General features: G+C 38.8%; 2 protein-coding genes across 2 annotated transcripts in view; both read left to right on the top strand.

The window, feature by feature from the left end:
• Positions 1 to 2,951: 2,951 nt before the first annotated feature.
• On the top strand, positions 2,952 to 4,989 carry LOC147538759 (uncharacterized). The gene is made up of 2 exons (XM_086642387.1): positions 2,952 to 3,376; positions 4,235 to 4,989. The coding sequence occupies exons 1-2, from the start codon at positions 3,083 to 3,085 to the stop codon at positions 4,778 to 4,780; spliced, it is 840 nt and encodes a 279-aa protein (XP_086498513.1). The 5' UTR covers positions 2,952 to 3,082; the 3' UTR covers positions 4,781 to 4,989.
• Positions 4,990 to 13,838: 8,849 nt separating this feature from the next.
• LOC147538757 (cation/H(+) antiporter 2-like) overlaps positions 13,839 to 27,158 on the top strand; it is a 34,516-nt gene continuing 21,196 nt past the window's right edge. The window contains exon 1 of the mRNA XM_086638985.1: positions 13,839 to 14,263. The gene's annotated coding sequence lies outside the window, so the exon portion shown is untranslated. The remainder of the gene's footprint in view (positions 14,264 to 27,158) is intronic.

The raw sequence follows: 27,158 nt of genomic DNA, 5'->3' as shown, positions 1-27,158 counted from the left end.
CGACAAGAGAACTTAGGTCTGCTCTCTCCTTCTCTAATGTTCGCCCACTGATGCAGGGAGATTTTCATGAGATATTCCAAGTATCTTGGATATCTTAAAATCTAGTTATTTTAGTAGAATAATATTTTTGTTAGTAGAGAATTATTATTTTTAGCAGTTTTATATTTTTAGGAAACTTTTTAGGTTTTAGATTCTAGTATTTTATTTATTTAGAAGTTGTTATTAGAATTTGATTAGGTTTAGGAAAGTAGTATTTTATTTATTAGAAATTGTTATTTGAGTTTGATTAGGCTAAGGAAACCCTAATTCTATATAAAGGGGGATCTAGGAGTTGTTTTATTCATTCAAGTTTATCAATAAAATTCAGTATTTTAGTATTACTTGTTCTTTATTTTGGTTCTATAGTCTTTAGACGAAGTTCTAAGACTCTTTTCTAGGTTTTAAAGTTTTAGACGGAGTTCTAATTCTTTTCGGAATTTTCCGCTGCGTCACCCACTAACGCATTCAATTACTCAGGAGCAGAACAAGGATTTTCAGCTAGTCGGGACAGGCTTAAAGTTACTCTAAATTAAACATGTAAATATTATGTAACATGTACCAATTTCACAAATTATTATGTAGATATATACAAATCTTGATAATGTTCTACCTAAAAGAGTAGGTAGTTGTTTGAGAAAGGGGAAAAGAGAAGATGAAGGGGAAAAGAGAAAGAGGAAGGGGAAATGAGACTCGTCAACGAAGAGCTAGTTCCTCTAGGCAAACGAGTCTCGCGTTATCCAAGAGAAAGATGAAATAAAAGAGATAGGGACCTCAAACGTGAGGATAAAAAATGAGAGGATAGAAAACACCGAATCCTCATAATAACTCTTTATGTTTCATTATATTAAGAGAAACATCGAGAAAATTGCCATTTAAATAAGACGTATCAAAAGAAAAAAAATAACAGAAAGTTATTAACTGACTATTTTAAAAACCGGTCAGATTTGGAAGTCATTTTTGATAGTGGGAAATTAACTCTTTAGTTAAAGAAGAAAGGAATGGATGGAAATGCAGACCAGGAGCTTTGAACCTGAGACCTCTAACTGCCTGATGCGTAAAGGCGGAACTACAACCACAGAGCTCTATAATACATTGTACAAATTCTTGGACAATGGACCAGGCTGGCCTACGCATGAGTCCACCCTTGCATCTACTTCACCACTGTCTCTTGCTCTTTCCAGTACCATTTTGATGAACTTTAATTTCTCTGGCTATCTCCACCTTCATCTTCCACCACAACCATCATCTTCTTTCACCACTAGGGGTGGGATTGAGTCAGCCTCGAGCCAGACTTGGGTGCCTATGGACACATAAGACCTTAATACGAACGTTCCAGGCTACAAAATATTAAGAATACTAGAATCTTTCTGCATATCCAATTATGTTTATTCAATGCCCTATTATCAATATGAACACTAGGAACAAAATAAATTCAGTTCAGGAAAAAAAATATAAAGAGTATGTAAACTCTCGGGTTTATCTAATATAACTAAAGATAAATAAGCAAGCTTTACTTCGTATTTCTTGGTGAAATCCCAACGAAAACAACCGATTCAGAATAATCTCATAACTGTATAAATCTTGTTATTTTATTTCGTCTATTGACTCAACTCCTTTTCCATCCGTGTTATATCACGAAGAGATATTTTTATCTAGGTATAACTAGAGCAAGAAAAAGAATGAATAATGAGAAAAAGAATTAAGGTTTTACAAAGTTAGCATATGGGCAAATTACTTCCGTGTCACCAACTATGCATGTACTTGATAATATTAATTTGAAGTTCCGTGTCCAAATTACTTCTGGAACCCAAATTATTATATTAGTACAAGTTGGTCCTCTAAATTATGGATTATGATCTAGCAATTTCACCTGCCCATTTTCTTCTTTCTACCAAAACCATGATCATCCTACTCACTCTTTGGATCTTTTCTTCCGTCTTCTTCTTGTAGGCCTAAGTAATTTCGAATAAAATTGAAAATTGATACGCTATTACGTTATAGGAGTTGTATCCCACCACGGAAAATCAATAAAGTATAGAGATTCTAATTAACGGTCTAAATGTATTTCATATAATCGACATAAAGTTTTACTTAATGAAAATATGAAACTTCTAACAATTTTTACGACACTTTTTGTAGCTTCCTCTGTGATCAGTCTGATAAGTATTGTAATTGTCTGGTCTACAAGTAATTATCATGACATATACGTAAAATACATTACAAATTATTAAGTAATTGTCATGACATATACCTAAAATACATTAACAAATTATTACGTACGTAAGTTATCTGTAGTATTTTTTTTTTAAGAAATCGACTACGATCTATGTTAGTCATTACAAGACATTGATACATCATGAACCTGTGATGAGCACGATAATCGCCTAATTTAAAACCATAATGAAAGAGGCATAAAGTCCGACAACATGAAAGAGGCTAAAACCCGACAAATTGTTTACAACATGAAAGCGGTCTAAAAACCGACAAATTATTACTCTTACCTTTTTACATAGAGTTCGTTTATGTTAAATTTACGAAGAAAAACTTAAAATAAAACAAAATGTTAAACAACCAAAATTTGAGGTTGATTACTGGCCCAAAAGTGATGTAGCCGGTCCCAATGCTTAGACCATAAGGAAAGAGAAACAACCTAATCAATTCCGCCACCCTTCTCCCTTCATCACCATTCGGCCATAGCCGCCACATATTTCAAGTAGCATTTCTCATGATAAAATGGTATTGTACTAACCCTAGAACCAAGAAGTTTCTTTTGAAAAAGAAGGTTACATGGTCAATACTACGTGCCCATATACCATTGGCCGTCAAACCGACCTAATCCTCATATGTGATGACGTCTACAATTTCGTAGGTTTTTTTTTTCCTTTAAATATTGTTAAAATTCCGCCACCCTCAACCTCTATAAAAGCAGCCTTCTCTTCTCTCATTTCTTCCATCACAATCAATATTCTTATTCTTAATCTTCTTCTTGTTTGTTAATATCTTTATTTTGCTTTTAGATAAGTTTCCTTTCCTCAAAGTAACAATGGCAGAGTACGGCGGATACCAGAAAAGTAACTATGCTGAAGAAACTAGTAATGTTGGTGAAACGAAAGATCGAGGAGTGATTGATTTCTTGTCTGGGGAGAAGAAGAAAAAGAAGGAAGAAGATTACTGTCAGGATGAAGAAGTTGTGAAAGTTGAAGCTGAGGTTGAACAGGTTGTATACACTCCTGATCAATGGCCAGAGGAGAAAGAAGAAGCTATAGATTATGAACATCATAAGAAGCCATCTCTACTTGAGAAGCTCCACCACTCTGGCAGCAAGAACTCTAGCTCTGTATGTATATTTTGTTATACTCCCTCTCTTTCTCTCTCAATATATGTACTATGAATAAGCCGGTCTACGAGCAGGGTTGATGTGTTCCGCCGCATAACTGCTTGGCTTCCCCATGTGGACACAAACAATGAAATGACTTGTCTTATACAGTCGGCCGGGATTCAGGCCGGCCATAGAGTCATTCTTGTTCATCAAAGCAGACTTGCGACAAAAGTTTGTTCATTTATGAAAATTACCTATAAGAAAAGATAATGGAGAGAAGAAGAAAACCCAAAGGAAGAAGAATCTGACTCAGTATCTGAATTTTCTTCTTCTCTTGATATTCTTTTCTTATTATGAACCCGTCCTCCCTCGTGTAGAAAAGGTCTCGAAATATGAGACAAACGTCTCATCAATCTACAAATGTTATTATACATAATACATGTGTTATGTTTGTGACCATCCAACTCAAAACCAATTGACAATGAGTGGAGAGGATCTAGATATTATATTCATAGTTGCTAGATACCCCTTCTCCCATGTGAAAATATTCTCACACGTCCCCTCACGTGTAGAGTGGTTAGCCTATCGCGTGTGTTTTTTTCCCGGGTGATCCGGAGCACGTTTAGCTTTTAAGCCTATCACGTGTGGGCCTAGCTCTGATACCATGTTAAGTTTGTGGTCACCAACTCAAAACCAATTGGCAATCAGTGGAAAAGACGTAGATATTATATTCTTAGTTGCTAGATACCTCTTCTCCCATGTGGGACTATTCTAACAACATGTAATAGATCTTTTTTTATTATCATGCGATTTCATTATCATAATATGATCAAGATGAAAATCTGATAAGATGGTACCTATTTCTATAATTTGCAGTCAAGTGATGAAGAGGAAGAAGTGGAACTAGAAAGTGGAGAGAAGATTAAGAGAAAAAAGAAGAGCTTGAAGGAGAAGATCAAAGAGAAGTTACATGGTGATGATCATTATGAGCATGAAGAAGAAGAGGAGGAGAAGAAAGAACATCACCATCATCTCCATGTTGATCATCATCATGAAGATGACAGTACTTCAATACTGGTTGGGAAATACGAGGAAGAAGTAGTAGAAATTAAGGAGTACTCATCATCAGAACCACCAGTTGTTGTGGAAGAGGAGAAAGAAGGATTGTATGAGAAGGTCAAAGAGAAGCTTCATGGTCATGGTGATCATCACAAGAAGGAAGAAGAGTGTTCTCAACCACCATTAGCCGCTCCGGTCGAAGTCTATTACGCTCCTCCTCCTGTAGTAGAACATCATGAAGAGGAGCACAAAGAGAAGAAGGGTTTTATTGAAAAGATCAAGGAGAAATTCCACAAACATGAAGATCATGAAGCTAGTGAAAAAAAGGAGAAGGAGAAAAAGGAGACCCATTCTCACTACTAGGGTAAATTTGTGTTTGTTGAGTTTGTATATATAAACACTACTATATCTATATGAATGTGGTGCTTATATAAATAAGCAAGTTTGTTTGAAGGTTTTTATTTGAAGGTGATGAAGAGTGCCTGTGTGAATGTATCATCATCTACCTAATGGTATTGTGCTTTGTGTGAATTTTAATTATTATGAATGAAAATTTGATTGTTTTTTGTTTCTATTGTTTATTTCTGAGCTAAGTTCTCTTTCGAATAAGGGGTGGAGGGTTCAATTACATGTTATGATAATGTCAGAGTATAAATTTAGGGTTTTGGTATAGGAAGAGCATTTTTTAGAAAAAGCAGTGCATTAGATAGGGAGAGCACTCTTTTTAGAATAGGGAGGGATAGACATTTTTGTTAAATATACCAAATTTATACTTTGGTCCCTCCCATCAAACTATATTGGACCAAAAGAGAGAGAAGAGAGTATCCTCCTGTTCGACTAAAAACCTTCGAGAGCGAAGAGAGAATCTTGTTCGACATAAGCCCTAGATGACTAACACAACACTCATCTCCATAGAGAGTTTGTAATTCTTGTTATTGCTTGATTTCTCCATAGATTTTTTTGGGTTTTAACACTAATTAAAGTAACTTTTGAAAATTTCAAGTATCAATATTGCAATGAAGAATACAAACAAGGATGTAACTCGAAAAATATATAAGCGACATTTACATAAAAGAAATCTCGCTTAGCATAAATAAAAATTCATGAATACCAACTGAAAATTTAAAAAAAAATTCGGCCAGAGCGGTTGAAAAAACAGTCTAATTTCAACCATCTCAGCCGAAATTTATTACTATTTTCAGCGGGACCGACCGAAATTTGTTATCTTTTTCAATCGATCCAACCGAAATTTGTCATCTTTTTCAGCCGTTAAGACCGAAATTTGTTGTCTTTTTCAGCCGACCCTACCGAAATTTGTTGTCTTTTTCAGTCGATCCAACCGAAAATTCTTTACGAAAAAAACGACCTAAAACCCTAAAACGTTTGTTCAACCACAGAGGAAGACAAGAAAATGATATTTCTTTACCAGAGACATATTATCTTCATTATAAATGTCTTTGTTTAATTCGATAACTTCGTTTAAGTCGATGTCCTTGTTTAAGTCGATGGTTTCGTTTAAGTCGATGTCTACGTTTAAGTCAAATGAATCTTCTTTCTTGATGTAGGTTGCCTCCTTCATTAGCGGTGGTTCCTCATCCATGAGATCATGAGGCATCATTAAAAGCTCGAAACTAAGACTATAGTGATGGTAAACTTTGCAAGTTTTTTAGTACTAATGGTGATGTTGATAGTAGTGACGATATTAGGATTTTGGTTGTTTATGTGAGAGAAACTACAAGTAAATAAAATATTAGATTTATTATTAATTTTTATCTAAGTCCTTTTATTTTGACATTATTTATTAAATGATCCTTATAACGCCCTCCCTAAACTAATTTAGTAAAGGAAGAGCAAATACATAAATTGACCTTTCTAGCGCACTGCCTTTACTAAATAGTGCTCTTCCTATACCAAAAGCCTAAATTTATTGTTGAAGATTGTTTTCATCCAATTTGATGGATATTGTTATTTTGTCACTTGATTGCTACAATCAAATGATAAATGATTTTGATGATGTGGCGGGTGTGGTTTGAAACTTTGACCAAATCTAGGCCGTTGAGAGATGATACTTTGACAACTCAGAATATCCAAACGCTTATTGTTACCCATGATATCCACTCATATAATAAGGAAACTGATTACATATACATGGCACCTGGTATGACCAATTTGCAGATAGAGAATCCAAACCAATCATTATCGTCTCCCCAGGTGAGCTCTCACCTGTAAGTCCCTTCACTCTTTTTGTTTATTCTCCTACTATACGAAGTTTCAATTTAATTTTTCATTATTTTTTCATAATTACAATGGCATTACACGCTTATTTTCTACTAAAAGTAATAGCCTCGAATACGCAAGGCTGCGGTAAAAGTCTCACAACACATTATCTTCACAACTTGCTTCGAAAACATTCTCCATATTTGTTGTTTCTCCAGGAAACGAAAAACTCTTACACTCATATGAGATATCTGCAACAAACCAGGTATAAAAATTCTTACATCATAAATCTAATAAATAAAGCAGGAAGTTTAGTGTTAGCTTGGACTAAAGAGATGCATATTTGTTTTAGATATACTCATAATCATATACTTCATACTGAATGCACTCATCTTCTCACATCTACTATGTTTAATTTTACTGGTTTGTGTGGTAGTGCCTATTACAATGATAAAATGTCTTACTGGAATAAATTGCATGCTTTTAGTAAACTATCTACTACTATCTTACATTCCACACAAAAAATCGAAGGCACTTACACCGACCACTCTTCTATAATTACACACATTCATAACGTTCTGATCATAATCCTATTCTACTACACGCTTATTATCATAAAAACAATCAGAAAAAATCTTTTAAATTTTATCGCACTTGGATGTCAGACCCTTCATGTAAATTTTAATTGACAAAATATGGACTATCCTTCAGAATCAACACTCTGGTTTTCATATAAACTATAAACTGGAAAAACTTAGCTTTCGCCTAAAAGATTGGAACAAAAAAGTTTCGGAAATATAAATAATAACAATAAAACCCTCAGTGAGAGCGATGTTCTCACTTTTGTCAAACCAAGAATTGGAGTCTAAACCGGTGTTTAGAGATGTTTGGAGAAAGAATATACCCATGAGGGTGAGTGTGTTCTTATGGGCTGTGATTTGGGAGAGGATTCCAACCATGGACAACTTGAGGAAACGGGGTTTCATATCGCCAAATCGTTGCGGTTTTTGCGGGAATGATGAAGAATCCTCCCCGCATATATTACTCCATTGTGACACGGCGAGGGGCGTGTGGAACAGATTCATGAGTAGTATCGAGATTGTCTGGTGTACCCCCAGCTCCATTACCGATCTTATGCTGGCTTGGAAAGGTATCAAAGGTAGTAAACATAAGAAGGCTATTCTCAACATTATCCCTAAAGCAATCATATGGGCAATTTAGAGTGCTAGAAATGATGGAATTTTCAGAGATAAATCCCGATCACCAGAGTACATCTTCTTCGCGGCTAAATGTCTTATTTACCACTAGAGCAGATCGTACAAGTGGGCTAAAGTATATTCGTTTAATTGCATGGTTGAGTCATGGGATGGTTTTTTAGAGTTGCTTTAATGGGCAACCTTTGGTATCCGGTGTTGTGATGGTCTTTGGAAAGGATGTCTTTTGTTATTTTATTGTTGTGGGGGGTCTTTGGAGTGATCCTCATGCGGTGTTTTTCTGTTTTTGTATTCTGTCTCTAGGCACATCTAGCCGTGTGCGTCTTTGTATTCCCGTTTCCTATCATTGATTTAATCAAAGTATTCAAAAAAGAAAACAATAAAACCCTCGGAAAATTTGAAGAATCCAAACCTTTTCATCAGATACAACAAGAAACTCAACTTCAATATCTTAGGCAAGAAAACTTTTGGAAAGAAAAGTCAAGAGAAAATAATATCACGTTAGGCGACAGAAATACAAAATATTTTCATGATAAAGCTATTTCAAGTGGTCAAAATAATCAATTTTTATGCATTAAATCTTCATCAGACTAATGGGCAACTGATAGAGACGAAATAAATCACACATTTATAACCTATTTCAGACAAATGTTTCAATCAGATAATCCTAGTCCAAATGACAAAATCTTGGATCTTTTTTCTCATACTATAATTGATGAACAAAATGATAAATTAACTCATTTAACCCCAATGAAAGAAGTACCCAGAACCATCCATTATCTTAGGGCAGAAGCAACCCCTGGACCGGATGGCTACCCACCTTTTTTTTCACATACAAAGTCTTACCTACTGACATAAATCACACTCATATCTTTATGCTTTCGGAAACTAAATATCCTCCAACTCATGCTGATTATCGACCTATAAATTTATTAAATACTACTTATAAGATTATTAATAGAATTATGGTTGATAGATTTAAAGAAACGCTGGACAAATTCATATCTCATTTTCAATCAGCCTTTATACTTGGCCGACATATCATAGATAATATAGTTATAACGCAAGAACTAATTCACTCTTTTAATCATACGAAAGGTATGTATTCCTTTTTTGGTTTAAAGTTATATTTAAAGCATTTGATATAGTGGAACGAACTTTTCTTATAAGTATCATGAACAAGCTGAGTTATTCTCCTGAATGGTGTTAATTAGTTTCTTCTAGGTTTATGTGACGCCCCGTGTCCCAAAATAGACACGACCACGCCCCGACAATTCACAGACGAGACTAAAATCCGACAGAATCTCCTCTGTAAATCGAACCGGTCGCACCTGCAAAACCTGTCATGCAAACCATACATTCGCATAAACAAGAATAAACTATTAAGCGGAAGCTAAACAAACTCAACTCAGTTTCGGGTCAAAACCCGAACCACAAAAATACAAACGCCTCATAAAACGCCGATACAACTTATAAACCACTCTAAGTGTTACGTATATACATACTAGAGTTTGGTTTTCTGCAATAAATACATAACTTTAAAATAACGAGAAGCCAATAAACAAAACCAAAGACAACAACATAACCCTGCTAGCCTCGTCAGACAAGATCACCGGCTGGAATACACACTCCGCCTCGAGGCTACAACCAAGAACCTGCACACTAGCAACTAGTAGGGGGTCAGAATACTCACCGACAAGAGTTATTCTGGTAGAAGACCAATCCAAAACCCATCACGTTTTCAAAAGATCATTTAATAAGTTGTAAACATCATGACAAAACGAGTTATCAAACCAGCTACCATATATACTATATACAAAACCATTTTCCTTAATCTAGCAAGCAATAGCAGTGATTAGCTGTCCACCCATGGTGCGCTCCCAATAAGAGGAGAGTTCCTCAGGAGAGCCTAGAGTGCGTTAGATAGTACCAGCCCATTTAGACACTAGATAATGCACTACGTCTCCTCGAGAAAGAGACTTACCCTAGCCAGTAAGCCCCTCTCCCACTAAGGGACTCCGCAATCATTGAAGAGTTTACCTCATGATACATATATACCTTAAGTATCTAAATACGTTTTTGATCACCGAGTTTGAATAAGAGAGTCGTCCCCCAATTACCATGGAGGGACCTGAACCTCATTCTCTTGGGTACCCTGTCATGCATCTAATGCGATATTTCAAAATTAGTTTCATTCGTATATCAAAACCACATTCTCATATTTGATTCAAATCAGTTTCATTCGTATATCAAAATCCATATTCTCATTCGATTCATTATCTTATCAAACATGGAAGTGGAACAACCAAGAGTCATATCGCCACAAAGAGGGATCCCAATCAATGTCACCTCCCAGGCTAGCGGTCAGGGTGTACGGCCCTGAGCCTCGAGCTGGAGGCACGAGCACCAATGTCCAGCAAGTGAAGCACTCTACTCCCACAGGTCTCATGACTAGTGTCGCCCACCTCACCGGTCTCACACGGATCACAACCGTGTCCACATGTCATCCTACCCTCAATGGCTACGTGCCCGTAGGTTGACATAATCCGCAGTCGGGTACATACAAGAAAACCCCAGTAGTTCACAATAATCGTAAAATCAGTTCGAAAACATTTCACATATCGCATCAACACATTTTAAGCATATTTCAATTCATCACATAAATCGAGTTTCATGCTACCTAAACTCTAGTTATAATGGCGCATATATAACTATAGAATCTAGCATATTCATTATCTATAAAACCATGCTGGATAAAGGATTCAGAACCCCTACCTCAGTCCTTGCATCACCAAAGACTCCCACCTACCAGACGACCTTATTCCTCCTCATTCGTATACTCTGGGATAAGGAAGAATAACCAAAACCGAAAAGAAACATTAGGTTATTCGATAAGAACCTTCTCACGACAAAACAATAATTAAAAGAAAACAATGAAAACTTTAAAACAAGAGCAAATTCGCCAAATTCAGAAGACTTCAAATATACTAAATCGATCTCTAACTTCATACATATGCCCACTGAATACTTAAAATGCATACCAACCGACCAACCGACTTTCCATAAATTCTATTTTTCATTTTTAAGTCTTCATAAGCTGACAAATCGTATGTTGAACTCCATACTATAAATCTATAGCTGAAACTGTCCATTCACGTGCAATATGACAAAATTCGGGTAACCATATCCATTTCAATTTATTCCCAAAATTAGTGTAAATATGAAATTCGAGCAGTAAAATAATTCGGCAGCACCCCGTTTATATTTGGACACCCCGAAATAGTCTACAATCTCCTAAACATGTTTCTGAACACAAATCATTCGAAGAAATTGAATAATAAACGTCTAAATAGCTCCAAATTTTGATCCCAAATGAAATTAGTATAACTATACAGTTATCGATATAACCTTCAATAAAACCATCAAATTCGGACGAAATTGAAAATTCTAAACCGCTAAATATGTAGAACAAGTCGAATGGGATTAGCTGGAACAAGTTTCATTGAATTCAGACCACCGGACGCGAAGTAATCGACGAATAAAATTCGAACCATAAACAACCCTCAACTATCTCTCTCCTTCACGCCACTGCTGGTTATCCTTCTCCATTCAATTGAGTTTACAAAGAATAAAGTAAATTATATAAAGTGGGCACGTGGGTACAAACGTGTACAGGAAAGAGCAAATTTGGCAAGTGACTCATAGGGTAGTGTTATAGGAGACCTATCATATTGCTAATGGCACCTACATATGCATGACCTGCATTCCAAACTTTGGTTGTGAGGGGCACCCCTTCCATGTAGCTTGATTCCAAATTTGCCAAATGTCTTAATCTAAAGTGGCCATGCTACTTAACTAATTTTAAGTCTTCCATTTACATAGACTTTATAAATAAGCCCCTCCATAATGATGTTCCACTAATTCAAGTCTCACCAGTTACCTTATGAACCCTGATTTAACTGTTTCTTTTACGTTTTTCTCCCATAATTAACCAAGAATAAGGTATACGGATCTCTCTTAATTCGATACCGAAAAAGAATTTCGAATACGAAAGGATAGCCGACCTATGTCCGATCTTTCCACGTAACCAAACAAACTTCATTATTTTTCGAGATGTATCTGACGACTACTCCCCAAACCCTAAACCCAATTGACATGATCGAACAGAGAAAGAAGAAAATTTTGATTTTTTCTTTCTTTTACAAAGTCTCACGAAATCTCAATTTAGTCCCTGGTTTTGTCCCGATTGCAAAATACTCCCCAGTTTGGACGTTTTACTAATATAGCCCCTGTTTTGACTTGACCCAAATGTCAAATAATCCCCCAACTAAACTTGAAAACATGGGATGTTACAGTTTATCCGCTGCTTCTTTCTCTGTTTTGATTAATGGTTTTCCCTTAGAAATATTTCAGTGTTCTAGGAAATTAGACAAGGAAACCCTTTATCTCTTTTCCTTTCCTCATTTGCATGGAGGCTCTTAATAGATACATCACCTATGAAGTAGAATCGGGTCATTATAAGGGTTACCAAGAAACACATTCATTTCTCCACATTACCCATCTTATATTTGCTAAGGTTGTGTCGTTTTTGGTAAAAACGATCTTACTGTCATTGATACTCTTAAAACATGCTGAAAGAATTTAGCGTTGCATCTGGTCAAAAGATAAAGTCTTCTAGGAAATTAGACAAGGAGACCCTTTATCTCTTTTCTTTTCCTCATTTGCATGGAGGCTCTTAATAGATACATCACCTATGAAGTAGAATCAGGTCATTATAAAGGTTACCAAGAAACACATTCATTTTTCCACATTACCCATCTTATGTTTGCTGAGGTGGTGTTGTTTTTCGTAAAAACGATCTTAGTGTCATTGATACTCTTAAAACATACTGAAAGAATTTAGCGTTGCATCTAGTCAAAAGAAAAATAATGAAAAATCAGGTATTTTCTTTAGTATTAACATACCCTCAAAATTCAAGAAAATAATCCGAACATCGCTTAGGGTTAAGACAATAAATTCAAATGACAAATATCTAGGAACCCAACTATTCATAAAAACTAAAAAGATTGCCACTTTCTCAGGTATAGTTGATCGTATAAAACTTAAATAAGCATCTTGGAAAAATAATTTCCTCTCATCAGCAGCAAAAACTATACTGCTAAACGCGATAGTTGCTGCAGTCCCCAAATGTCAGATGCAATGCTTCAAGCTGTCGAAACCGTTTCTAAGAAAGTTGAAGTGGCTTAGCGGGCATTTTGGTAGGGAAAACAAAATAGTTGTCACATTACAGCTTGGCATAATATTTGTAAATCAAAATCTCAAGGAGGTCTGGGTATACACGAAGTGGAAGTTGATGATATAGCTATTTTGACTAAACTAGTTTGGACATTACAAACGCAAAATCAAAAACCTTGGTGCTAATTACTAAAAGATAAGTATCTTCCTCATGACCCCTGTCCTGGTTTATAGAAATCTACTCATTTATGGTTTTGAAAATCTTTACACGACACATTTCACTATTTAAATCCTCATAGTATGTCGGAAATACATTCAAGCGACCAAATAAATATATGGACCCATTATTGGATTCCAAACAACCCACCGTCAATCCATAATGCTTATGTATCTACTTTAATTTATGTTTCCCAACTTATAGTCGACAATCAATGACACCTACCCACATTTAGAGACAATCTTGAACCTCATCTCATAGATCATGTCCTCTCTCTTCGACTTAACCCCGCTCTTCGAGATACTAGGAGATGGAACCTTACAAAAAGATGAGAATTTATGGTTGGTTCATTATATAAACATCTAAAGTCACCTCCACGTATCCCTATATCAGAATCCACTTTTTGGAAAAAAAATTCGGCACTTAAGAACTTTACTTAGAATTAATGTTTTTCTCTAGAAACTTTGTAATCATGCTCTACCACTAATTTACAAAATGTGTTACATTTTAAAAAGAACAAATCTTTGTTATGTTTGCCATAATAATGAGGAATATGCATTGCATCTTTTACATTGTGAGTATGCTAGGAACATATGGTTTTATTTTGGCATTCGCACAGTTATCATTGAGCTACACGACATCAAATCATAGATACAATCTTGATTTTCTACGATGCACTCTTCAATCCAAGCTGATTACACTTTACATTCTGTTATATTATGGTATTTATGGAAGAATAAATGTACTAACTTGTTTCAGGGAAATCTCATTCCACCTTCACAAGCCATCAATCAAATTCATCAAACAACCCAACTCATACATACGTACATAACCTCTACTGAGAAACCAAAAAAATGTCACTCAAGCCCTTCTTCACCTTATAGATAGAATTCTGATAGGCCCAAAATAGGTCTATTCCCGCAAGTATACGGGGTCAAGTTATAGTATTGAAAATAAGATCGAGTATCGTCCCAAGGGATAAGTAGGCCATTTCGGATATTGACGGCAAGTTTAGCCCAATAATCAAAATGTCAATAACTAACTTAGACTAAAGCACACACACACCCCACTTCATAAATTTGATAATTGATTTGCAAAAAATAAGAAAACGAATAAAACTAACTAAACTATCTATAAGAAAGAGGTGAGAAGATATCTAAGATTATGAAATCCACCGCACAATTTCACTTTATAAAACAAACACTTAATTACTTAAATCTCTTTTGTATTTACTCGGGATCCAATATAATGAACTATTTGGATTCCGGATGATGTTCTAGTTAAAGCAATTTTATAATTACTAATTCTAATTGTCTACCTTATAGAGATTCGGATTGCTAAACTATTATTCATCATCTAAAAAGCATACTCCATCTAACAACTTAACGAAAGTATGAAATATCTAATTATGAGGCATGAGTAATGGAAAGAAAATCCAATCCATATAGATAAACAATCAATAGACATTAAAGCACATCAAAGGATTTAATTAATCAAGAACAAGTATTATAAACATCCAAAATGGGTTTCATTCACAACCTTAGATTGCTAAGTTAACTATACATGGAATTTAGAGTAACATTCATTGACATTGTAAAATTAATGAAAATACTAAGAAATTAATGGAAAGAGATCACCAAGAATGTTCAAAATCCATATTCCCATGTATCTTCATTTTATCCAAGATTTGCTCCATTTGTGTTCAAGAATTGTACTCCAAGAAATCCAAGTAATAGCTATTTTATTGCAACCCAAATAAGAAAAAAAAAGAGAAGGAAGAAATTAGATCTAGAAAGAAGTTGGAAAGAAGACATGAAGAGGGTAAAGATGATAGAAGAACATGGAAGAAAGAAGGAGAAGACTATTAGTGGAAGGATAATAGTGGTAGAGAAGAAGAAGTAGTAGTAGTAGTAGTAGTAGTAGTAGTAGTAGTAGTAGTAGTAGTAGTAGTAGTAGTAGTAGTAGTAGTAGAGAAAGATAGAAAAAGAATGGAAAAGATGGATTAGGTTGGGAAAATAGATAATAGGTTAGAGGAAGAAAAGTAGAGAAGAGAAGGTAAGGGAATAGAGAAGAAAGATATTGAGAGGGTTTGCAAGTCTCGGTTTTAATGGAGGAGAAAGGGACTTATTTATAGGTGGGTTAGGGTTTTTGGTGGGTTAAATTGGTAAAAAGTGGAAAGCTGAGGGTCAAAATTGGAATTCTAGGGGTTAAAAGCACAATCTGGTCGGCGGCTAGGGTTTGGTTGGGGTTTCGGATGCTAGGATACAACCGGATCCATGGAGTTAAGTTGCGGCGCGCACAGGAGCCGTCGGATTAAGCCGAGCACAGATCTGGATGGTTAGGAATTGACCACATGTCGGTAGTACGTAAGCTAAACAGCTTCGGTTCACACGGAATACGCAATAAAGCACGGGATGCACAGGAGCCGTCGGATCACACGGAATACTGTAGGGATTTAAACCCTTATACTAGTGTTTATAGCGGAAATAAGACATCTAATGTCTACACTAGTATCCCCAGGATCACATGCAAAACTAGTAATTAAACTAATGGAGATAGTAGATTACCTTAATCGCTTTTCCCTCGAACTAGTTGAATTGATTAAAGAAGACCAAGAGCTTCAAGTGTAGCTCCTCTACTTGGGACACGAGCAATCAATTTGATCTCCCACCTTGTTGTATAGCTAGCACACCAATGGTGGTTGGAAAATAAGAAGACCTTCTTCTTGCTTGACTAGAAGATAGCTTGGGAATTAGCTCACTTTCTCCTCTCTACTTGATGTGGTAGAGTAAGAAAGCTTAGAGAGAAATTCCACACCTTATTCTCTGCCCTAAGAGTGTTTATATAGAACTCTAATAAGAATCCACCTCCTTTTAGGTTTCCCAAAACACCCTTTAGAATAAGATTTAGGGAAATAGTCGAAAATAGCAACTATTGATATTTTCTCAATTCCCTAAGGATATGACGTCCAAACCCAGCCAAAATTGGCAGATTTAATTTTCATAACATAAGTAAACGTCCCTCCAAAAATCAGCCCAATCCGAGCCCTAGAAGTGCCCGAATCGGCTAAGGCCCAAAAACCCTGTTTTTGGCCTTTTTGTACTATCTTTGCCTAATTCCTTTTTAGGCCTATGAGATATGTTTATGGGACACTCCCATGATTATATCTCACTCCCACTAGTCATATCCTAGATCAATTTGACACTCTTATGTGTAACCCGTTGTAGGATCCGATCGAAGTTAGCCGCGAATTACTTCGTAATTCGACGATCGTAGTTGGTCTCTAGCTACAACTCTACGATCCCTAAATCAATCGGACTTGATGATCTTCCACATCAATTGTCCTATCCGACAAATTGCTCGCATTGTCACCTTGGTCGAAGGACATCTCCTTCAACTCCTTCAGACTCCCACTTGGACTTAGAACAAGTGCAATGCCTCGATTCCCGTGTCAATTTAGTATCCCATTTGATACGTCACGTCATTAAGACTTTCTTGATATCCGAGTACAACTGTAAAAGACAAACGATTAACTTTTAATCCGTTTGAGCGTGGCCACGCATTTTCAGTTGCTACTCATCAAGTGGCCTTGAGACACTTTGTACCTAATGTGATTAGGATGACACAATCCATTCTTGCGCTCCCACTTAACTTCATGTCTATCCTGTCCTTCCCAGTATCCGTCTTTATAACCTCCTTTTACGGCACGGCGTTTAACGGAACCAAAGTCGGGCATTCCTTACATAAGATGAGTGGAGCACTCATGTTTTGAGGAATCTCTTCAATTTTCTTTATGAGAAGTATTGACGTTCATCACGAGTGATGTACTTCTCATTTGAGGGTTATCCAGTGTGTAAACCTTTTACACACCCACGTAGTCGAATAGAATATACTATTCCTATAGCCCATGAAATTGCGCTATCCCATCGACTCCCGTGCTAGTCTTCGTGAGTCATTGTTGTCCATGCAATGACCTGGACCAGGGTTTTTGATAATAAATATTCCAAGTTCACTTAATAGGGTTTCATTCATCAGATCACGTATCTGACAAACCTATTCGGAACGTTTTATTATCGATAGACTGTCGTTTAAATACTAAACCAAATTTAGACGACTTGTGAAATAACTCTATTATTTCCGATAACGAGAGTTGTAAATCTGAGCCTCTTCCGTAAAACTCTTTTACCCACTCAGTTTTACTCGTCGAGGTTTATTCCAAATTTACCTCATGCCTTAGACTGTGTATGAGTCTCCTACTATGTCTTAGGTGACAGTTTAGTTTGACTCCGTATGTAGTCCATTTTAAACTTTGCTAATTATCAATTAATTTGAAGATTGCTTACTTCAACCTTGATAATTTCTAGTAACTTTTACTAGAGTTAAGGCTTTCAATTCCTTATGTAGTATTTGCAACAGTTCCCGGCTTAAAACACTTTTAGCCTACTTTCCTTCCATGTCTGAAAGTTTGCTACGATGATATGTTCAACTTGTGTACTACTTCATCCTTTAGCCTTCTAGGATGTTTCTAAGTAGTGTTTCGGTTTTCAAATCCGAATTTGGATATTCAAATGCTAATCATATCCAATATGATTGACTTGAATGTCTCTCTCATGCTTGCTTGCTCATCGGTGTCTTTAGACTCCGAGTCTCGCAACGCTCTCTGTCATGAGTTTTTGGGTCGAAATTTTTTTAGACTTTTCCTGAGTCTTAGATTTTCGGTTTCGGATCTCAAGCGTCTCAGCATACTGAGTCTCTCTAATCCTATCATCTTTTTGATCTATGCTTATAGATCCTCAGATGCCCAAAATGGCATTTCATCCTTGTGTGTGGTCCTTTTATTGAGTCAGTGTGTTTACTGTTACACAACATCTTATATCATACTCAATCTTTTGTATGTACTCTGCATACGGACTCGGAAGGTTTGTTTCTCCCACTTACCTTCTTGAAACTCGTGATTCAAGATTTTCTTCATTCCTCAGGAATCAAACTTCTTTGATTTCCTTTTTGAATCGAAGATTCTAACTCTTGCGTGCTTTTAATCCGTCGATAGATTTCTGAAGCATGCCTATGGACATAACTTGATTGGAAGAATCTTATTCTTCTTGTCTAGTTTCGGGAAACATGAATGTTTCCATCCTTCTCAGTTTTCTACTTTGGAAAACCAATTTAGGTCTTCTGTTGACTTAAATTATCAAGCTTCATGTCTTGACGAGATATGGATTCCACGATGATTTTGGTTTCTAGCCAAAATCTAGAGTCAGTTTCCGTTTCTGCGCAGGTCTTTTATTTCTTCAGGAATAACCTTTATTTTCTGAGTCTTTAAGATTTTATTTTGACCTTTCAGGGCTTTTGAACAACAACTTGGAGTTATCTCAACTACTTTGAGATATTCCTTTAGAGACACTTTCACTCGCTTTGAGAGTTCTCCTGCGAATGACATTCGCTTTTGTGCGGTGGGTTTACAAGATCATATCTTTAACCTTTCCTTTTCCGTGGAGCAGCAGTTTGTTGCTCTTAGTCGAATTTAATCGTCTTGTACAAGTTTCATGATTGTTCTTCATGACCCTCCATGATTTTTCTCATGATCGAATTAAATCGACTTGTACTTTTCTCCCACTTATTCTTGTAATAATTAGTGCTTTTCTCCCAGACTACTAGGTGTGCTAATTATTAGAAGAATACTATCATGAGCAACAAACACTTTGTTCTCTTGATTGCTTGTGGAAAAAGCCCAATTTTCTTCTAAAGAAATTGCGTCAGACTTTAGCTAATTTTGTAATGCTTTTACAAGCTTAGCTGTTAGACGGACTTTGGTAAGTGTGAGAATAATCGTTTATAGAATATGTCCCAAAATATTCGGAAGACTGGCTTAAACCCATCTTTGATCGAATTATGCATAGTAATGTTCGATTACTCCCACTGAATCCACCATCCCTCAGATGTGTTCCATGGGCGAGTTGGGAAACGTTTTCTCAACTCCTTTGATGGTTATTTAGTATTTGACTCAAGTTTTTATCACTCAAATCTAATCGGATGACTTAAACTCTCTTGTTAAAATGATTCTTTTACTTCGGTTTGTACTTTGTTTGAACCTTTCAAACATTCCGACTTATACTTTATGATTTGTACGTTTCCATACTTCATGAAGTTGTCAGAGTACGTATTTGAAGTTTCTCTCGTTAGCTTCTGCAAGTAAACTTATAGGTCTGCATAACACTGTATGAGTCCTAATAGATTACCAGTCTCTATGCCTTTTGAAAAGGGTGACTTTGTCAATTCAGTCCTTAAGACCTAATTGACAATGCTGAAGTTTAATGAGTTTGAATCTCTTGATTTTAGCCATTATCAATGTTAACCTTCAGTTAATTTTACCACTGGTTTAAAACATCATATGTTTCTAGAAGAACAAAATAATCACTATTAAGTTCTAAGCTAGATCAATGTCTAAAAGAAGACTTTGATCCCTTTCAGCATCCCTAGCATTACTGCTTCTGCTCCCTCTTGGATCTTTACTTCTTTTAGTCAAGTATGTAATTCCCTTAAGCTCCCACTGAGCCGCTCATCTGGTCTTAAATACCTGATGAAGGAATTTTACGATACTTGTCTTTAACTTTGTTAGCAAGGATACGGAACCGGAATTCATAATTCCATTCCTTTTGTCCTCCAGGTGCTAAAGGTAGTTTCCTTTTAAATGGTCTAGCCATTGTTTTGGAAACATTCACAGTAATGAGGAATCGTCTTGATCATGTATGATGCACCCGAGAAGGTTACACACCCAAGCGGAGGTATCAAGTAGTAATCCGGCAAAGCCGGGTTCGTTCCAAGGATAGGAAGGTAGTTTGGATGTCGAAGGGTCTTATCCCCCGGTCTAGAAATCAAATGCTAACTTAGACTAAAAAGGAAACAAAGACAAATGGGGGGGGCTTTATAATGAAATAAGCAACAAAAAAGAAAGCAAGTAAAACAAACTAAAATATCAATGTGAGAGGGCGAGAGAGATTCGAGAGAGGAGTTGAAGTAACAAGAGTAGGGAGCCAACAAATAAGTGAGAGAAGTGTCGAGGGAATCCGTTGTGGTGAACCTACAACTATTTACGGTCCAATCGAATATATTGATACAAACCTAGTCTCGATTCCTACGGTGGATGTTCATAAGCACTACGTATGTCCGGAGATAATACTTAGTCAAACAAACTTCCCAAACAATTAAAACCGAATCATCGAAAATGTCGTCTAGCCGCCTAACTATGTGAAGTGCATGACAAGACACATGAAATTTGGATCTAGACTACGATCGATATCGATCACTTTGCCTAATCGATTAACTATGCGAAGTACTTGATAAGACACATGAAAAACGATTGAAACAAGTAATCAAAATAAGAGAACATCAATTTATTATCAAAACATTAAATCATCACATAAATAATCACAAATTCATCACATTTCATCTCATTAACGACACACTTGATTTAGCTAACATGGTGATAAGTAATAAATGAAAAGAAGATGATGAGAAATCCCCCTTTTCAATGTGGTTCGAGGCAAGGTTCGTCGGAAAATTTGAGTAGTTAAGGTTCAGCCGATCTCCCCTTAGCAAATTTCTGGGTTTCCCCTTAACAGTGCATAATGGATCTCCCCGAGCAAAAACCAGATCTCCCCTTAGCAACCAGACTCATCTTCTTCATTTAGAACCCACCACCATTAAAGCTTCACCAAGCTTTATCTCTCTAAGAAATTTCATCCAAAAACCAAATCAAACACAAGGAGAAGTTAGCCAAGGACGTGAGAAGTTAAAGCCCCATGGTTTCGGATCAAGAAGGTTGCCGGAACCCTTGAAACTTCCGGTCAAAGATGGTGGACTCTCGGCCAAAACCCTAGATCCGGCGAAAACAAGGTATTCCGAGCACTTGAGTAGCTGTCCCGTGCGTCCGAGCTGCAGCCGCAACCTTGATGAAGCAGTCCGAGCATGAGCCGAGCAGCAGCTGCTCGCGATTTGCAGCAGCAGCTGCTCGCGATTTGCAGCAGCAGCTTGTCACAGCCCACTCATTTTGACCCATTTTGAGCACCCAAACAGCAGCTAAAGAAGGCCCGGACAGCAGCTAAGAGGGCCGGACAGAGAGCTCAACAGCAGCCCAAACAGCACCTATACACTAGGCTGCTTTGTGCATAGTTGGATAACTCATTTTGTGCACTCTTTGGCCCAGCCCAAGGAGTTTTCTAGAGATTGGCAAGGAGATATTTCCTAGAGATACTTGGAGCCCAAGTAATCTAGAGATTTCCATCACCCTTAGATGTGTTACATGTGGGTAAATCCTAGCCATCCATTGTATATAGGAACTAGTATAAATAGGGGATCACCCCTCATTTGTAAGACATCCAAGCAAGGATTCAAGAAGTGTTAGAGAGAGATTGAGTGACTTGGGAGACGTGCCCAAAAGCTTTCTTGTAATCTTTAAGTTTCATCAACAAAGATCATCTTCTCTCAAACTTGTGCATACTTTGATAGCTTCCTTTTCTTGGAGTTATAGTGCTAGATCTTGCCTAATAAGTCAAGGTTACTTAGGCATTTTAGTGAAGAAGGCTTAGACTTGTGCTAAGACAAGTGCCGCACGGTGTTAAAGCATAGGCCGAAACTTTACTCCGTGACAGTTGGTATCAGAGCCAGGTTGGAACTATGTCGAGTGAAATTGAGAATGTTCCACAGGAGGGACGTCCAAAAGCCAAGAGGGCTGCCCGGGAGAAGTCAAGAGACCGGGAAGCTTCCCTGGAGGCAAGGTTGGTTGCAGCTGAAGAAAAGCTAGACATGCTGCTGGAACGTATAGAGAAGCAAGAGGAATTTGCTAATGATGTTACTGGCATCTTAGCACGCCAGCAAGATGCTTTCGATGGAATGGAGAAGTCGGTAGAGGCGACATTGGATGTGATGAAAAGGGAGATGGCCAGCAAGCTTAGAGCATCGGAGAAGATGCTTGCCGAGTTCGAGGACTTCAAGACTCGATACTTATTAATGGAGAAAGCCGTGGCCAATAGTGGGAGTAGCTCGGCTCAAGTAGGAGCTAGGGTCAAGGTGCCAGACCCTATGAGCTTTAGTGGAGCTAGGAGTGCCAAGGAAGTTGACAACTTCCTATGGAACATGGAGAGGTACTTCAAGGCCCTCCATCTTGAAGACGAGGATGCTATGGTGGATGCAGCAGCCATGTACCTCGTGGAAGATGCAATGCTGTGGTGGCGACGCAAAACCGTGGAAGTCGAGAGAGGGCTATGTCGGATCGATACATGGGAGGACTTCAAGAGGGAGTTCAAGGCGCAGTTCTTCCCGGAGAACGTGGAGTTCCGAGCAAGAGACAAGCTCATGACCCTCAAGCATACAGGTACCATCACTGATTATGTGAAACAATTTAACACTCTTATGCTTGATATTCCAGATATGCACGAGAAGGATAGGCTGTACCACTTCCTTCATGGCCTCAAGCCATGGGCAGCAACTGAACTACGAAGAAGAGGTGTCGAAGATCTGCCCACAGCCTTGTGCACGGTGGAGAAGCTAGAAGACTACTCGTATAGCAGGCCGGAGCAATTCAAACCAAAGAGTAGTCTGAGCAAAAGTGGGGGAGAGAGGCCACCACCGAAGGAGTCAAGGAAGGATGCACCCAAGGAGACTCAGAAAGGTCCCAAAGAATGGAAGGCACGGTGGAGGAGCGGAGGAGATCGCCCAAGGAAATGCTTTATCTGCACGGGAGATCACTATGCATACGAATGCCCGAACCGGACCAAAGTCAATGCCATGTTCACAAAGGAGGCGGAACCGCATCTCGAAGAGGAAGAAGAGAATGAGCCACAGATGGGAGCACTCAGCTTGAATGCTCTAAAGGGGACAGAAGCTGCCATGCCAAAGAAGAGAAGGTCCCTCATGTACGTATGCATAACATTAAACGGGAAGGAGGCTAAAGCCATGGTTGATTGCGGAGCCACAGACAATTTCATCAGGCCGGAAGAAGCAAAGAGGCTCGGACTTAAGTTTGAAGAGGACCAGAGTAAGATGAAGTCAGTAAATGCCCCACCTAAGGCCGTACACGGCATAGCACGGAGCGTACCCCTGAAGATTGGCACATGGGGTGGTGTAGTGGACTTCATGGTAGCCGAGATGGACGACTTCAAAATCGTGTTGGGACTAGAGTTCATGGAAGCCGCCAGAGCTGCAATCATTCCATATCTCAATGTGGTGAGCATCAACGATGAAAAAAGTCCGTGCATGGTCCAAGCTACTAGAAGTGTCTCAAAGCAAGGTACTCTTTCTGCTATTCAACTTAGTAGAGGGCTTGCAAAAGGGGAAGAGACCTTCCTAGCTACCTTGAAGGAGGAAGATGAAGGGACTGATGCCTTAGTCCCACTCGAGGTTGATGTAGTCCTTGCAGAGTACAAGGACGTCATGCCCGCTGAGTTACCAAAGCAATTACCACCTAGGAGGGAGGTGGATCATGAGATTGAGCTGGAACCCGGGGCCAAACCACCTGCATTGGCACCATACAGAATGACCCCACCTGAGTTGGCAGAGTTAAGGAAGCAACTCAAGGAGCTCTTAGATGCAGGGTTCATTCAGCCGTCAAAGTCACCTTATGGAGCACCAGTCCTGTTCCAGAAGAAGCATGATGGAAGTCTTCGTCTCTGCATAGACTATAGAGCTTTAAACAAGGTGACAGTAAAGAATAAATATCCCATCCCACGAGTGGAAGACTTGTTCGATCAACTAGGAGGCGCCAAGGTCTTTTCCAAACTTGACTTGAGATCGGGATACTATCAAGTCAGGATAGCCGAAGGAGATGAACCAAAGACTACATGCGTCACCAGGTACGGAGCTTATGAATTCCTTGTGATGCCTTTTGGTCTAACAAATGCTCCAGCTACATTTTGTACTTTGATGAACAAGGTATTCCACCCATACTTAGACAAGTTCGTAGTAGTATATCTCGATGACATTGTTATATATAGCCGGACTATGGAGGAGCACATCGACCACCTACGAACTGTCTTCCAAGCCTTAAGGGAAAACTCTCTCTTTGTCAAAAGGGAGAAGTGCTCATTTGCTTCTAGCAAGGTGTCCTTTCTTGGACACTGGATCGGGGATGGGCAGATTTGGATGGATGGAAAGAAGGTGCAGGCCATCCAAGGTTGGGAGGAGCCAACTAAGGTAACTCAGCTTAGGTCCTTCTTGGGCCTTGTGAACTACTACAGGAGATTCATTGAAGGGTATTCAAAAAGGGCCGCCCCTTTGACGGATCTTCTAAAGAAGAACCATGCTTGGTCGTGGACGGACGAGTGCCAAGCCGCTTTTGATGATCTTAAGCATGCAATAATAAAGGAGCCTGTTCTTAAGTTGCCAAACCATTTGCTGCCATACGAGGTATATACTGATGCTTCTGACTTTGCCATAGGAGGTGTTCTTATGCAGGAAGGTCATCCCATTGCCTATGAAAGCCGGAAGCTCAATGACACGGAGAGACGGTACACGGTGCAAGAGAAGGAAATGACAGCCGTAGTACATTGTCTAAGGACTTGGAGGCACTATCTACTGGGGACTTCCTTCACCGTCTATACTGATAACGTGGCAACAAGCTACTTCCAAACTCAGAAGAAGCTAAGTCCCAAGCAAGCAAGGTGGCAGGATTTCTTGGCCGAATTCGACATGAAGATGGAGTACAAGCCCGGACGCACCAACAATGTAGCTGATGCCCTAAGCCGGAAAGCCGAACTTGCATCCATGGAGTTCCATGCCACAGTTAGTAAGCCGGACTCTACCATCTTGGATCGGATTAGAGAGGGTCTTCAACAAGATCCCCATGCTAAGGGACTTATACAGGCATCCTTAGAGAGAAAGACCAAGAAATTCATGATGTATAATGGTCTTCTCTTCACCCGGAGGAACCAACTTTATGTGCCAAAGGTTGGTGATCTCAGGAGAGCACTCATGAAAGAGTGCCATGATAGCAAGTGGGCTGGACACCCTGGCCAAAGGAGAACCATGGCCTTGCTCGAGCTTAAATATTATTGGCCCAGGATGAAGGATGACATAGATGCGTATGTGAGAACCTGCCTTATATGTCAACAAGATAAGGTGGAACAGAAGAAGGCGGCGGGACTGTTGGAACCACTTCCCATCGCTGAAAAACCATGGGCAAGTGTTTCTTTGGATTTCATATCTGCCTTACCAAAAGTTGATGGTTTGGGTTCCATTCTAGTGGTAGTGGACAGATTCACAAAATATGCAACTTTCATAGCTGCCCCCGTTGATTGCACAGCAGAGCAGGCAGCACGGTTGTTTGTCAAGCATGTCGTGAAGTATTGGGGTGTCCCAGCCAACATAGTAAGCGACCGAGACCCAAGGTTCACCGGGAAGTTTTGGACCGAGATCTTCAGGCTACTTGGGTCGGAGTTGAGCTTTTCTACGAGCTTCCATCCTCAAACCGATGGCCAGACGGAACGGGTCAATGCATTGTTGGAATTATACTTGAGGCATTTTGTGACCGCTAACCAAAGGAATTGGGTGGAGCTCTTAGACATCGCCCAGTTTAGCTATAACTTGCAGAGGAGTGAATCTACTGGGCATAGTCCTTTCGAGTTGGCTATAGGCCAACAGCCACTTACTCCCCATACTGTTGCAGGTGGGTATAGGGGAGTTAGCCCGGCAGCTTATCAAGTTGCCAAAGGATGGCAAGAGGAACTCGACGTTGCCAGGTCATACTTAGAGAAGGCAGCCAAGAAGATGAAGAAATGGGCCGATCAAAAGAGGCGTCCTTTGGAGTTTCAGGATGGAGACTTGGTAATGCTCAAGTTCAATCAAAATCAGTTCAAGTCCCTTAGGAAGGTACACAAGGGGCTGATCAGGAGGTATGAGGGACCATTCCCTATACTTAAGAAAGTCGGGAAGGCATCTTATAGGTTGGAACTTCCAGCACATCTCAAAATCCATCCCGTCTTTCATGTGAGCTGCCTAAAGCCGTATCATGCAGATCCAGAAGATGCAACCAGAGGCCAAAGCAGTAGAGCACCTGTCACTACGACTACCTCATTTGACAAAGAGGTAGAAAGCATTGAGTCACATAGGCGGATTTCCAGAGCCGGGCGCATCTACAAGGAGTACTTGGTACGATGGAAGGGGCTACCAGATAGTGAAGCAAGCTGGGAGCATGAAGACACTCTGTGGCAGCACAAGGATCTTATCAGCAAGTACCACGAGGATGTCGCGACGAGGACGTCCGCGGCTTAAGTGGGGGAGAATGTCACAGCCCACTCATTTTGACCCATTTTGAGCACCCAAACAGCAGCTAAAGAAGGCCCGGACAGCAGCTAAGAGGGCCGGACAGAGAGCTCAACAGCAGCCCAAACAGCACCTATACAGCAGCCCAAACAACACCTATACACTAGGCTGCTTTGTGCATAGTTGGATAACTCATTTTGTGCACTCTTTGGCCCAGCCCAAGGAGTTTTCTAGAGATTGGCAAGGAGATATTTCCTAGAGATACTTGGAGCCCAAGTAATCTAGAGATTTCCATCACCCTTAGATGTGTTACATGTGGGTAAATCCTAGCCATCCATTGTATATAGGAACTAGTATAAATAGGGGATCACCCCTCATTTGTAAGACATCCAAGCAAGGATTCAAGAAGTGTTAGAGAGAGATTGAGTGACTTGGGAGACGTGCCCAAAAGCTTTCTTGTAATCTTTAAGTTTCATCAACAAAGATCATCTTCTCTCAAACTTGTGCATACTTTGATAGCTTCCTTTTCTTGGAGTTATAGTGCTAGATCTTGCCTAATAAGTCAAGGTTACTTAGGCATTTTAGTGAAGAAGGCTTAGAC

The sequence above is a fragment of the Eschscholzia californica genome, unplaced genomic scaffold (assembly GCF_041429995.1).
Source record: "Eschscholzia californica isolate CP2 unplaced genomic scaffold, dmEscCali1.0.p SCAF_5, whole genome shotgun sequence".
Lineage (NCBI taxonomy): Eukaryota > Viridiplantae > Streptophyta > Magnoliopsida > Ranunculales > Papaveraceae > Eschscholzia > Eschscholzia californica.
The sequence above is the reverse complement of the archived record's forward strand: the minus strand, read 5'-3'. Positions and strand labels throughout refer to the sequence as shown.

Excerpts from the sequence above, each read along its gene's own strand:
- LOC147538759 (XM_086642387.1), top strand. The coding sequence starts at position 3,083 with ATGGCAGAGTACGGCGGATACCAGAAAAGTAACTATGCTGAAGAAACT. Across the intron at positions 3,377-4,234 it reads GCAGCAAGAACTCTAGCTCT|TCAAGTGATGAAGAGGAAGA; the intron begins GTATGTATATTT and ends TATAATTTGCAG.